The sequence below is a fragment of the Kwoniella bestiolae genome, chromosome 2, assembly GCF_000512585.2.
Source record: "Kwoniella bestiolae CBS 10118 chromosome 2, complete sequence".
NCBI lineage: Eukaryota > Fungi > Basidiomycota > Tremellomycetes > Tremellales > Cryptococcaceae > Kwoniella > Kwoniella bestiolae.
In genome coordinates, this window is record NC_089242.1 from 3,664,110 (window position 1) to 3,676,813 (window position 12,704).

Here is a 12,704-nt window from a genome sequence, read left to right on the forward strand (position 1 = left end):
TTGGAGGATGTGATTGTTGTATATTTGGTATCGTGTAGGAATTCTCGAGTGTTATGAACCTCTCAGCCGCCTAGTTCTTCGCATTTCGATGGAATGGAATGGATTGGATTGATATTCCCGTTCCATGTAGATAGACTGTCTTTGTTCTCACTTTTCATAGTATCTGAATATGTTGGGTGGACTGGGGATGAGGTGTATAGAGTGTAATTGACGTTGTTTTGATGTATTTACGATCTGGTACAATCTATTGGTTGGGCTGTGACATAGCAGTTTGTGGAAGAGTAATGTATAGCTTTATGAAAGATGGAATGTAGTGAGCCATAATCAATAAAAACCAATATACTCTTTCAGTGACCGGCGGTCAAGTTTGTAACACCACACGTACGAGCCCCAGTATCTACGTATCTAATCTATCAATATAAAAAAGAATAAGCTTCGGTGTCCGAGGTCTAGCACATCTATGCAAACACGCTGTCTTATGGATGTGTTCGATTGCGGTGCAGTTGAGGATACTTTCCTTGTGTGATGCTTCAGTGGTACGTCCCGGAAAATGCGGAGTGCACGGAGTGTCAGTACGAGAAATGGGAGAAGAGAAGCCAAGTCGGTATTCGCACGGCTGATCAATCGGTGGGTTGTGATTGCAGGTCGGTGTTCGGTGAAGCTTTGTAAACCAACTCAACTCAACCAGCATGAGCCTTTGGTCGGTCCGTTTTCGTCTCTCTCTCTCGTCCATCCCATATGGCGAGATTCTGGGGATATAAAAGGAATAATATAATTAATCTATTCTATGTATCAAGTCCATACAATCAAACAGGCTTTCTACGACCAACTTCCGAGCAAAGTGAAAAGTGAAAAGTAAAAAGCGAAAAGATGACGTTGACCAGAACATACGTTCAAGAAATCTTCCAACCCCTCTCTCAACCCGATTGGATGAAGTTCTTGGAGATGGTGGAGGACGAGGTGGTTTGGAGGTTTTGTAATTGGGAGGTTGAGTCTATGGCGTTATCTGGAGAGTATGTAGGGGTGAGTGTTGGGATTGGGGTATTGCGCTGTGGGGGAACGTGAGGAGAGAGGGAGAGAGGGAGAGAGGGAGAGAGGGAGAGAGGGAGAGAGGGAGAGAGGGAGAGAGGGAGAGAGGGAGAGAGGGAGAGAGGGAGAGTGGGAGAGTGGGAGAGAGGGAGAGAGGAGAGAGGAGAGAGGGAGAGAGGGAGAGAGGGAGAGAGAGAGAGGGGGAGATGGTGGTGACGGGGCAAGGGGAGACCGGGGCAGATAGGGGAAGAGGGGGGGGGGGAGGGGACCACGAGAGGGGAGAAGGAGAGGGACAGTGCAGAGTGATGCAAGCCACATCATACTAACGTCCGGGTATCTGGTCTGGTAGAAACAAGCCTTCTTGAAAGGCGCCTCTCAAGTATTCGGGGCATTTGCTGCTCCCATCCCATTGGTAATCCAACGAATCACCATTTCCTTAGACGAGAATATAGCTATAGTTGAATTCAGAGGTGAAGGAAGAGGATCGAAAGATAATAGGGAATTTATCAATTTGTATGTTTCCACTTTCTTTCCTTCCTTCCTTCCTTCCATCTTTCATTCTTCCTGCCAGAATACAAGAGCAATGGCTGAAAAGACTTTTAGCTTCTGTTATGTCTGCGAGTTCTCCGATGCGGAACAACCGAAGATCAAAGTTGTTACGGAGTATACGGATTCAGCTTTGACTAAGCAATTCATGAATAATAATTTGTAGAGCTTAGAGTATGGATCATCGATTCTTTGGTGTGTATACTAGTTTGACAATGTCTTGCTTGGAGGCGGTGAAAGATAAGGATTGTTATCAGTAGGCCAATATAATTTCAGTCAGCGTCTGAAGGTTTACGGAGACGCATATCTCGGTGAGAACCTATTTGAGGGTGGAATCAGGTTTTTCCCACCACTCAGCTTGCGCATCAGTTTCCATGAGCACATCAGCATCAGTTACGGATACATGGTTTCATCGGATCAATCTATATTACAACACTTCTCTCACACTGCTCTACATTCCCTCTTGGTTTGTTCAGAACTTGAATTTCGCCGACTCGCTCTTCACCAGATTGACGATAACGGTATTGTCCAGAGGTGTATATTGGTTCGTGACTAGTTTGATGGCTTCTTGAGCCACCACTCCACCTAGGAATGCAGCTGTTGTAGGCAAAGTACCGAAGCCGCCTCGAGTTCTGTGCACAACACATGAGTCAGCTATTATCAAGGCGATGTGAGGACACGATTGGGTTATGGAGAAATGCAATATACACTTACACTTCGGCAATACATTCCACAAAGATATCATCTACCTCTTCCAGGTTCTTCTTGCCCAAAATCCCCTTCAATATCTCTTCGACCTCTCGATTGTCCTCTGACATATCTTGCTGTGCTTTCGCACCAGGCCATCGCTTGTGAGCGATGAAGAATTGCTCGGAGGCTAAAAGGGCGAGATGCATCGCGAAACATGTTGTAGACCCATCGTATTCATCGTATTGATATTCCTCTAAGATATCAGATTGATCGGACCAAGTGAGTATGTTTTACGATCCTTGTGAAGAGAAGCTGCAACCTACTGATTTGTTCAGTTATCAGGCCCTTCCCCTCTTTGCTTGCCCTCAATGGGGTGCCTTTGATAATCCCCACTCCGCCGACGTTCTTCACGAACCCTTCCACCTCTTCATCTGGTATCGTACCGTCTTCTAGATCGATATTACCAAGTACCTCGGACAGCAATTGCTTGAATCGAGCTAAATCAGTTTGATATTCCTTTTTGTAGAGGTTTTGGAGATGTACATATGACGTGGTGGATGAGTGCATATCTGGTAGAGAAGGGGATGTTGGAGGTAAGTGAGGCGCAATGGAAGTGAAGAGAGAGAGAGTGTGCAGGAGAATTTGTAGATTCTTCGACTGCACACCAAAAGGTAAGCTACATCTGCGCTGAAACATGTTAGGAGAGTAGCTCACGCTCGAAGAGATGTTCTTCACGCTCTCATCTTCTAATAACTGTTTGATCTCCCACGGAACCTGTTCGATGGATATGAGCACCGACTTCATTTCATATCAAATTGACAGAACCAAATGTGCCATTTTTATCTACTCACCTCAGATTTGCTCCAGACTCTATAGGCCTGAGCCAAAGCTTCCTCATAGTTTTCCTCATCTCCTTTCATCATATCCTCTTTAATTGATTTTTTGAACCTCGCCTTCTCTTCGCTCGTTCCAGGCAGTTTACCACCGCGCTACGTCTGAAATAAGCCAACGAGACGGGACAGTCGAGTGACAAAGCTCACCGATTCTTTCCATAAACTGGCTGCTCTGACCAACAGCACTACCCAGGGGATATGTGAATGCTCCATACTATCCATAGTGGAGAGATCGAGCGACCTAGCATGCTCTTCGAGAGATGGAAAAGGCTCGTCAAGTCGCAGGGTATGGGTCGTGTCGGGATGGGTGTCGACGACTGAGCTTGATAATCAGCTTGAATGCGCTTTCCTCTAACCCCCTGACCCTACGGCAGGCAAGACTTACCGCTATGTTCTCTCAGCTGGATTTCCACTCTGCCAATAAATCCTGAATTTCTGATGGCGATTAAAGGGATATCAGGCCCGCCAACGCTGGCAGATGCTATGAACGATGTCAGCTGATTCCAGGTCGAAGTGAGTTGGTTGAATTCTAACTTACTGTCCCAGAGTAGATCTGCTAACTGGAGTTCGAAAGCAGGTTCGATATTGGAAGCGAGGATGAGAGTAAAGGAGGTGAAGAATTCGGGTTCGGAGACTAAAAGAGATGAGAGCTCCTATGAGTGGACATACAAGTTAGAATCATTCGCACCGAAAGTGCTCGAAAATTGAACTTGCCTCAACTCGAGGAGATCCATCAACAGCAGGATTGAGTTCTTTCAAGTACCTATAACACAGTGTGAGCTCTTGAATGCCGGTTATGTGGTAAGACGACGAGTGTGTAGCTTACTTGACACTTTGTTCAGCTATTGGAGATCCAACAGAGTCAGGATGAAGGAAGAAATTGGTAGCTACATCCTGTGAGGTAGTGAGGTGAGGTGAAAGGATGGTGAAGTGGGATATCCCTGATGAGTGGGAACAGAGATACGTGGTCAGCATACTCATTGAGCAACCGATATCTGCATGATAGCTTACCTGGGAGTACGAGGTTCTTCAATGCTTGACATCCTGTAGCGTCACAACCTACAAGTAAAACTCGAGCTGATTCTAGGGATCGTTGACCTGCTGAAGCCCAGAGTCTGTGCGCGGGTTAGTAAGCGTATGTACAAGATCATGCAGCATGTATGTTCATACTCCTCGGGTGGAGAGGCAGGAGGAGTATTTGGGACATCAGAAGGGAGATCATACCCACCTCAGTTGCCTATCGTATCGTCTGGTCTTAGCGTCAGGTCGGTATCTACCATATCGTCAGATCAGCTTAGAAGCCCTCCTTACCACCACATTCCGATGCGTGGCAGGAGGTTGACACGCCTCCCCATTCCTGCTGGTCTACAAGTACTCACGAGGGTATCTCGGCAGTTCCAGTGGTAGCATGAGTCACATCGATAGAATCGTCCATCTTTGTGATCTTCGTCGGCCTTCTCTCTTGATCTGAACCAGAAGGAGGGGAAGAAGGCATGGGGTTGTTGAGTGATGCGACTACCCGATAATCACGAGGTGCAGGCTGAGCTGAATCAATTCAGTTTTCTGTAGGGAGTGAGAGTCGAGAGGATGTAGCTGCTATGCTGATGATGTTTCTTTGTCAAGCAAAGCTATATCTAACAAGGAAGGAAGGAGGAAGGAAGAGAAGAATGGTATATATATTTTGATTAATGTCTAATCAACACTACCTCCACTCTCGCACACCCAAAGTCAAAATCGCGTAAACCCATTCTGTGGTCTTATCCATCTTCCTTCTTCACTCCATCTCACTTGCAAGTGCATATCATAACTACAAGTCATTAGCAGAAGGTCAAGATCGACATCACAAGACCGTAAATTACAGGACAAGGAGGTTTGCATGGTGAAAGACCCAGTCATACACTGTCTTACTCCGGTTCCCTTCCCATCTCCCCTATCCAGATCAGTATGATTCGACAATAGGTGGATGAAACAAGCGTGAGTTGGACGTCTCATCGTTCTTCAAGTTACTCTCAGATCTTTGTCTCACTCGCCATCACCATCTTTAGCCCGTACGTTGCAGTCGGTCTCCATCATAGTCTCCTCACTTTATGAACGATGTCCGACCCATTCGACGACGATGATGATCTTTTCGCCAATCCCGAGACTCTCGGGCTTTTGAAGGAAGTCGAAGATCAAGCCATTCAAAATTCCCAGAAACCACCACCTTCCAAACCCAGATTCTCCCAACCCATCAGACATGTGCTCGCCAAACCCAAGAACTCACCAGGCAGCTCATCTTCCTCCGGGAACAGCAGACTGAAGAAGGAACCTCGACCTATAAACACCGAACCTGGGATTAGGGGAGGCACAGGATTTGGATGGGAAGACGGTGGGAAGAGGTCATTTGATGTTGAGAGACATATAGGCAATGTGAAGAAGAGGGAGGCATACTGGGGTACGGGAAATCAACAGGCGGAGGAGGAAGATGAGAGTATACCTATTGATGTAGTTATGGATGGATCAGGAAGATATGAGTTAGTCAATAATAGGAGTAACACGGGTAGTGGAGATGAGGCGATTATAACGGACAAGAGGAGAGCTCAACCCTCAATGTTGGGTGAGAGTCTAGGGCTGAACGGTTCTGCAACTGGAATAGGAAAGCCGACGAGGAAACAGTCAGAAGATGCTATTCAGGCTAGAAGACGAGCTATGGCAGCTGCGACGTCTTCGAACACTTCTTCCGAACCATTCAGCAATAGACAACCGATGTCCAAATCCAACTCCACCTCTACTACCAACATTGTCACCTCTCGACTGTCCAACAATAACCATGTTCAACTCCAGAACACCAATGACCATAAATTCAACGCCAACAGATCTTTGTCGCGATCAGTATCTGCTGGTGCACAGATATTCCAGAGATCGAATGGACACTCGAACGCAGTAGCGGGACCGTCAAGGTTACCTACTATTCCTTCTGAGCCATCCTCGCAGTCGCGTAACGGATCCAGCGAAAATGGCAACTCCAGAGAAGTCTCTGCTCCGCCAATGTCCCAGGGCTCTGCTGCTCGTGCAGCTGCGATCGAACTAGACATCGAAAGAAGGAAAAGGCAGGAATTAGAAGCGGAGCTGGCAGCTTTAAGGGCTCAAGCCCAAACCCAAGCTCAACCTAGTAGATCTCAGGTGCCGCGTCAGGAAGTAGAAAAGCAGGTTATCGACTCAGACGACAAGGATAAGGTCAAAGAGCTTCAAAATCAGTTATGGGCTGCGAAAGGTGAAGCTGAGATGATACGGCGCGCTCAGAAAGAGGTGAGCTACCTCCCATCAGGAGCAGCTTGGTGAGATCACTAATGACTTGACGGTGTGAAGGAACATCAACGTCATCTCGCGGAACTGGAAAAGCTCAAATTGACTATACAAGATAAAGATGTTCAGATCAAAGAGAGAGATAATCAGAATAAGAAGCAAATGGAGAATATAAAGCATCAAGCTGTATTTTCTGTCCGTATCTCCTTCACCATATCATCCAAGATGCCTGAGTGATTGCTGACTCCCGTTGATGTCATAATCTACTGTAGAACCATGCTGCCCATAACTCAGCTATGAAAGCTCGCCCTCAACAATCTCAGAGGTTCCTCGGTGGCTCCCAATCGCAATACAGAGGATTACCTACACCTGTCAAGCATGGGTCTCCGAGCCGGAGGAGAAGTCAACAGAACGAAGAAGAATATACCCCATTGATCAAGTCTGTTAAAGGCAAGGGTGAGATAGCAGTACCGTCTGATCAAGCTGGGGATGCAACTAATATACACTATGGGCTATAGGCAAAGCACCTGTATCTGGACCAACCTTCGGAGGGTTCAACAATGCTTTTGCAGCTACTCCGACTGTTGGGCCTCGCGCCAAAAGGCAGAAGACTGCAGATCTAAGTCCTCAAGGCTCACCCACCAGAGGTCCCTCTCCTTCACCATTCCAAACGTCTCCAGCTCGGAGCCAACGAAAATCTTCCCCGGTCATCGGACAGGAGGATGGCGATGATGGCATCGACTGGGGTCCTGCGATCGAACCGCTAGGTGATTTGATCATGGATGGGGTGGCGGAAGAGGAAGAGAGGAAAGACGAGAAGGCAGAGGTGAGCATCAGCCTGTATTTTATGGATACGTGGCTGACATGGTGACAATTTCAGCTGTTGTATCATCTACTTAATCATGTTACACTGTCGACGTTCCAAACTACTCTTGGCCTGACCACGGAGCCCACAATATATCGATTGATGAATTATCGCCCACCGATCAATGTAGAAGGTCACGAAATATACACCCAGCGATGTTCGGAGATTCTGAAAGCTTGTGGAGATCCCGAAATGATGTTTGAGGACATGGTTCAAGTGGTAGCGAACTGCTTGAATGATATGTTAGGGTATGGGATGAAGGTCATCTCGGTCGTGGAACATGTTGCGCTGGAAGATGTAAGTGCGCATCCCACTCTACCAGTCCTTGTTACTGATTGATCTAAGGGACATTCGCTCATCCAAATGCAATTACGGCAGATCGCCGTATACTGTAATATCCTTATCCTCCTTTCCAGTACCACTCTTCTGTTCCCCTTAGTCATAAGAACGATATCCGATGCAACAACGATTACCGAAACTCTCAAATCAACGTTACACACCATATATGCCGATCAGACCAAGCTTGAAGCCTACAAACAGCGGATCAATGTTACTGCCGTTGAGGAAGGTGAAAGAGATAAGAAGGTTGAAAGGGAAAATTGGTATCTGGAGCTGGGAGACAAGATAGCTGGTTTGGCTGAGGCTATTTGTTTTGTCTCTGATACTCCTATCTGGTGAGTTGAATCAATGTCGAACATTATTAGTGCAGCTGATATTTGTATTGTGACGTAGGAAAGGAGATGAGTTGGTAGACATCATACTGAGTTTGATGGCTCCTCACCATGATCCGTATATTGTTAAAAGAGGGATGGAGCTGTTCTACGTTGCTTCGCGTCGTAAGTAGCTATCTAGCTCAACGACAACTTGCAGAGGTCGAGCTGACAGAGAAACAAAACAAATTGCAGAATCGTGCAACTTCCGTAGCCTAGTCATTGCGTCTGATAAATACCAAGTACCCGGATTACCCAACGAGTCACCTTTGATAGAGAGAGTGTCGAGATACCTGATCAACCCTCATTCCTCGGCTAGTGAATCTGATGTGAGTTGTACCTTCCTGTAACACTACGAGAAGAATGCTGACGCAGACCCAAAATCCGATGTTAGTCGCTCCAAATGAGTCTTTTGACAATAAGAGGTCTATGTATGTTATCGATCTCTCACCCCGACGCAGTGATTATAATGGGCCAGAAATCGATATTGGTCCCTGCTCTTATCATAGTACTACAACGTGAGAGTAATAAGCTCTATGGGATATATGGGGTACTACAGGCATACAAGGAGTACGTCCATCCCCTCTTTTGGCACTGGATCATGTATCATGACTGATTGAGTAAATGGTATGATATAGCGCACTATCCCTACTCCTCCCAACGCTTTCCCTGCTCCACCACCTAGTCTTCCCCTCGCCCATATCCATATCCACTTCAGCAGAATCGCAACAGCAGAAAGAGGAGAGCGACCCCCCGCCAGTAGGTATCGACCTGAACGATCGATTGAACATGGCTGCTCCGTCCAGGGAGTTCAACGGATTACAACATATGTTTGTGAGCGCTATGGGAGTTATGGCTTATTCGCAGATTGATGAGGAGGTTGTGGAAGAGGTTGATCAGCGGGGTATACAATGTAAGCCCACCTTGCTTTCTACTTGGTGCTGGATCATATCCAAAATCTACACTTTTCGGTCCAATTTGTCAGGTAGATTTGGTCGGCTCGCTCTTGCGCACTGCTCTCCGACGAGGTAGGAGATCGCTGATACGTATAATCTCGTATAGACCTAAGTGGTGATTTACTCGAAAATATCGTGGAAGGCCCAGAAGGAGACGCGATCTACGAGTTGTACGTACCGTTGGATGAAGATCAGGACCAAGATCAAGTCGCAGATCATGAACATCAAGATGCAGGAGTAGATATAGATGAGGATGTGGATGTGCCTATGGAAGTGGACGATGACGATGGCGATGGCGATGGCCATTTACAGGTGAAAGATAGGGAGAAAGGGAAAGGAAAGGAGAAGGTGGTGAGAGATATAAGTGAGATTATTGAGATTGACGATGATAGTGATTAACACAATGTATTGTGCGTGTATATGTATATGATATAGCGATCATGACGAAAAGCAGGATAGGAAGTTGATGTATTCTGTTTTTTTAAATATATTACACTTCGATTGGATTTGTTGTCCTATGCACGATGTGCATCCATCGATCATCTCTCTTCTGCATATTGTTATGTTAATGTTACTCGACCTTGTCATTTGTATCAAATCGGCGGGAATGACCACAGTGTGCAAAGTCATTCATTCATATTCATATGTAAAAGTAAACAGAACCGAGAGGAAACGATGGGGAAAAAGGGTATATCTATAATTATCGCTCGAGACTAAACTGAAAATGAATCTGGGTTTTTATACATTTATTTCGATTTGGAAACGTAACGTGACGAAATTGGGTAATGGTTGAACAGAGAGAAAATGTTGTTATATGTATCCTTCTGATTTGCTTATTTGTTTGATTCGACTGACTTCTTCTTCTAGCTTTCTAAGACATACATTACTCCTTTACCGACAGATGACCTAATGTACCAGCGTACGAACCCTCATATACATCGAAAGGGGCGCCGTTGACTTATGATAAGACTGTTCCGGCACACAACGTATCAGCTATCATTCTTTTCTCCAAGAGAGGAAAAGAATCGAACCCACCCATAGGCTCCCCATTATCCCCCGTAGTCCTCTCAAAAGCTTTAGTAGCGAAGAACCTCACATCGGCATCACTGTCCTCCTGCAGCTTCTTCAAGGCAGGGATGACCTTGCGCGAGATGATCTCCTGTCCCTCTGGTGTGGAGACCAACACGGCAGCGAGCGTTTCCAGGCATTTCGCAACGTTGAATCGGATGTTTGGGATGGGGTCGTTGGCGAGATTGAGGGCAGATTCGAGGACGGTATCTCTGATGATTGGGACGTTGAGTGATGGAGCCATTGTCTGTTCACACGCACAGGCGTAAGCAGTCAGTACGGTTCAAATCTTTCCACGTCTCCATGACCCATTTCACCGATGAAGGATCTCGAGTATTGGTGATATCTAGCAGCCCAACTCACAGTAATAGCAAAGATGGTGGTCATCCTATACAAGTAATTCTGATGATCTCCCATCTCAAGCACTTTAGGTATGATTGTTGATTTGGCCCAGTCGACACCAAAGACATCCGTCAACTTCTTGAGGTTGATCGTAGCGGCTTCTCGGATCGAGAAGACGGTATCGCCCAACCATGACATGCAGAGTTGACCGAGCTTGTCGTCGAAGAATTGTACACCCAACTGTTGGGCTAATAAGGGGATGTATTCGATGATGGCTTGTCGGACTCGCCATTGCTTGTCTTCTGCTAATTCCATGATGGCTGGTAAGAGCGCTTGGGAGAGTCGCTCGATGCCGATGACTACGTGAGAATGAAGTCAGTGTCAGCAGGCTTAAGTCGTAAATATCATTTGCTAAAGCACGTAGTGTGACCTCTTAGATAGAGCACATCCACTCACCCTCATTGACCATGTCAAGTTTACCAATCAAGTTTAACCTAACATCACTGAAATCGTCTTTCAACAATTGCAAGAACAATGGCAAGAGGTTCTCAACGGTTGAGTCGGTACCGAGTAGAGGTGCCAATCCCGAGATTTGCATAGCCAAAGAAGCTCTGACATGTTGACTCGAGTCGGTTGAGAGATCTCGAACGCAGGGGAGGAGTTTGGCGAGGATGACTTCTTTGTCGACGAGTTTTGCGAAACCTAAGTAGTAAGTATAACGAGAAGGCTGTCAGCTTATGCGTTCTGTTTCTGTACGACTTCTGTTCTTGAGGAACCTGAAAATTCAAAGCAACGGTTGCCACTAGGTGTGTGATAACTAGTATTGAGATAAAACCGAGGAAGGAAATGAAGAATAGTTTGTCAGACGAAGACGCTCACCAGGAATCTGTCCAGCAGCAGCAGTCCTAACCTCCGCCTCATTATCCTTCAACAACCCCACAAAAGCATTGACCAATTCCTCCCTGATGATAGATTCTCCAACACCCTCAGCCAAACCGACAAATTCGTTCGCAACCATATATCTGACCCTCCACGACTTGTCGGTGACGCTCGATCGGAGAGGCTCCAAGATATGTTCCTTGACTTCCTCGGGGTTGAGGGCAGCGGCGATGGCGATGAGGTCGGGGATGGTCAGGAGTCTGACGGAATCTTGGTCGTCGGATGCTAATTTTCGGTAGAGGGGGATGATATCTGATATGAGGATTGAGTGTTGATCTTGCACTTCGGCCACGGATTTGGCGAATGGCTATGAGTGACATATGTATCGTTAGTAAAGATACACATCTGCTCATAACACTCAACTCACCCCCAAAGCCTTAGCAGCAGCCCGTCTAACCATAGGCGTCTCATCAGTCGTCAACGCCGCAAACAACTTCCTCATGTCCTCTTGGACGCCCGTCGAAGCGATGGGGTATGGCGCGGCGTAAAGTGCACAAGCGGAAGTTCGTGAGGTGAACCAGTCCCCCTGGGAGAGACGTTGAAGGAGGGGGAAGAGGTGTTCTTCGATTTGGGAGGCGTTGAGGAGGGTGGACAGTTTGGAGATTGATTCTGCGGCCTGTGGGTTGGGGAGGTTAGCATTGTTTTTGTTTGGAGAGACAAAGAGGTGTTACGTTATGGGGGTGGGGCGAATGCTGGTGATAGGTCAAGTGAGAATGCAATGGACGTAGAAGAGAAAGAAGGCAATTAAGCTGTACGATGAAAGATAAAGCAAGGAGGAGACATCTCCAACCCAATCCACAACCCCAAACTCACCTTATCTCTCACCAAAGTCTCCTCAACAGCCGCCAGATTCTCCAACGGCCCCAAGACCACCCAGGCATATTCATTCCCCCCTACGTACTCCGCAAAATTCCCAAGTTCCTCAGCGAGAACAAGGAGCACCTCGTCCTCGTCGTCCAACTGATCCTGGAGGAAGGGTATCAATTCGTCCCGCGTGCGTTGTGGGCCGAGGGCGAGGGCGATGGTAGATAGTCTTCTGATGGATGATAGTCTCAGGACGACATCTTCGGATTTGAGCTCGTCCATTAGGAGATGGATTGGGTAGAGAGAGGAGGAGGTTGGGGATGACATTGTGTGTTGCGAGACGGGGATGAAATACCGTTGTGTTTACCAGAGGCGGAAGTGAGTGGTTGATTCGCTGATCAGATAGTGAGCTGTGTACTGTTATAGATGTTGCCTTGTATGATTGTCTCTTGTTTCTTCCTGGGTGTGAATGAAGTATTGACGAGTATAAAGGAGCATTCAACTGAACCGAAATCAATTCAACCTTGTGAGATGGATGGAGTGATGCACGGTGACAAGCGCGACTGGTGCTAGTACT

General features: G+C 46.8%; 4 protein-coding genes across 4 annotated transcripts; 2 read left to right on the forward strand and 2 right to left on the reverse strand.

Moving 5' to 3' along the window:
- Positions 1–870: 870 nt before the first annotated feature.
- Positions 871–1,741, forward strand: I302_104519 (uncharacterized protein; the record flags this gene model as incomplete). The annotated part of the gene is made up of 3 exons (XM_019189874.1): positions 871–1,023; positions 1,379–1,542; positions 1,633–1,741. The coding sequence occupies 3 exons, from the start codon at positions 871–873 to the stop codon at positions 1,739–1,741; spliced, it is 426 nt and encodes a 141-aa protein (XP_019049436.1).
- Positions 1,742–2,047: 306 nt separating this feature from the next.
- I302_104520 (uncharacterized protein) lies at positions 2,048–4,653 on the reverse strand (the record flags this gene model as incomplete). The annotated part of the gene is made up of 13 exons (XM_065869896.1): positions 2,048–2,207; positions 2,290–2,518; positions 2,589–2,922; positions 2,980–3,039; positions 3,117–3,254; positions 3,306–3,475; positions 3,544–3,639; positions 3,697–3,811; positions 3,873–3,921; positions 3,985–4,099; positions 4,170–4,273; positions 4,387–4,431; positions 4,538–4,653. 13 exons carry the CDS (start codon positions 4,651–4,653, stop codon positions 2,048–2,050), a joined length of 1,731 nt encoding a protein of 576 aa, XP_065725968.1.
- Positions 4,654–5,252: 599 nt separating this feature from the next.
- On the forward strand, positions 5,253–9,373 carry I302_104521 (uncharacterized protein; the record flags this gene model as incomplete). The annotated part of the gene is made up of 11 exons (XM_065869897.1): positions 5,253–6,446; positions 6,507–6,638; positions 6,716–6,899; positions 6,962–7,269; positions 7,324–7,605; positions 7,687–7,982; positions 8,041–8,144; positions 8,214–8,347; positions 8,413–8,588; positions 8,657–8,931; positions 9,081–9,373. The coding sequence occupies 11 exons, from the start codon at positions 5,253–5,255 to the stop codon at positions 9,371–9,373; spliced, it is 3,378 nt and encodes a 1,125-aa protein (XP_065725969.1).
- A 559-nt stretch (positions 9,374–9,932) lies between these two features.
- Positions 9,933–12,454, reverse strand: I302_104522 (uncharacterized protein; the record flags this gene model as incomplete). The annotated part of the gene is made up of 7 exons (XM_019189877.1): positions 9,933–9,943; positions 10,010–10,289; positions 10,406–10,743; positions 10,841–11,086; positions 11,264–11,630; positions 11,691–11,939; positions 12,137–12,454. 7 exons carry the CDS (start codon positions 12,452–12,454, stop codon positions 9,933–9,935), a joined length of 1,809 nt encoding a protein of 602 aa, XP_019049439.1.
- Between the last annotated feature and the right edge of the window lie 250 nt (positions 12,455–12,704).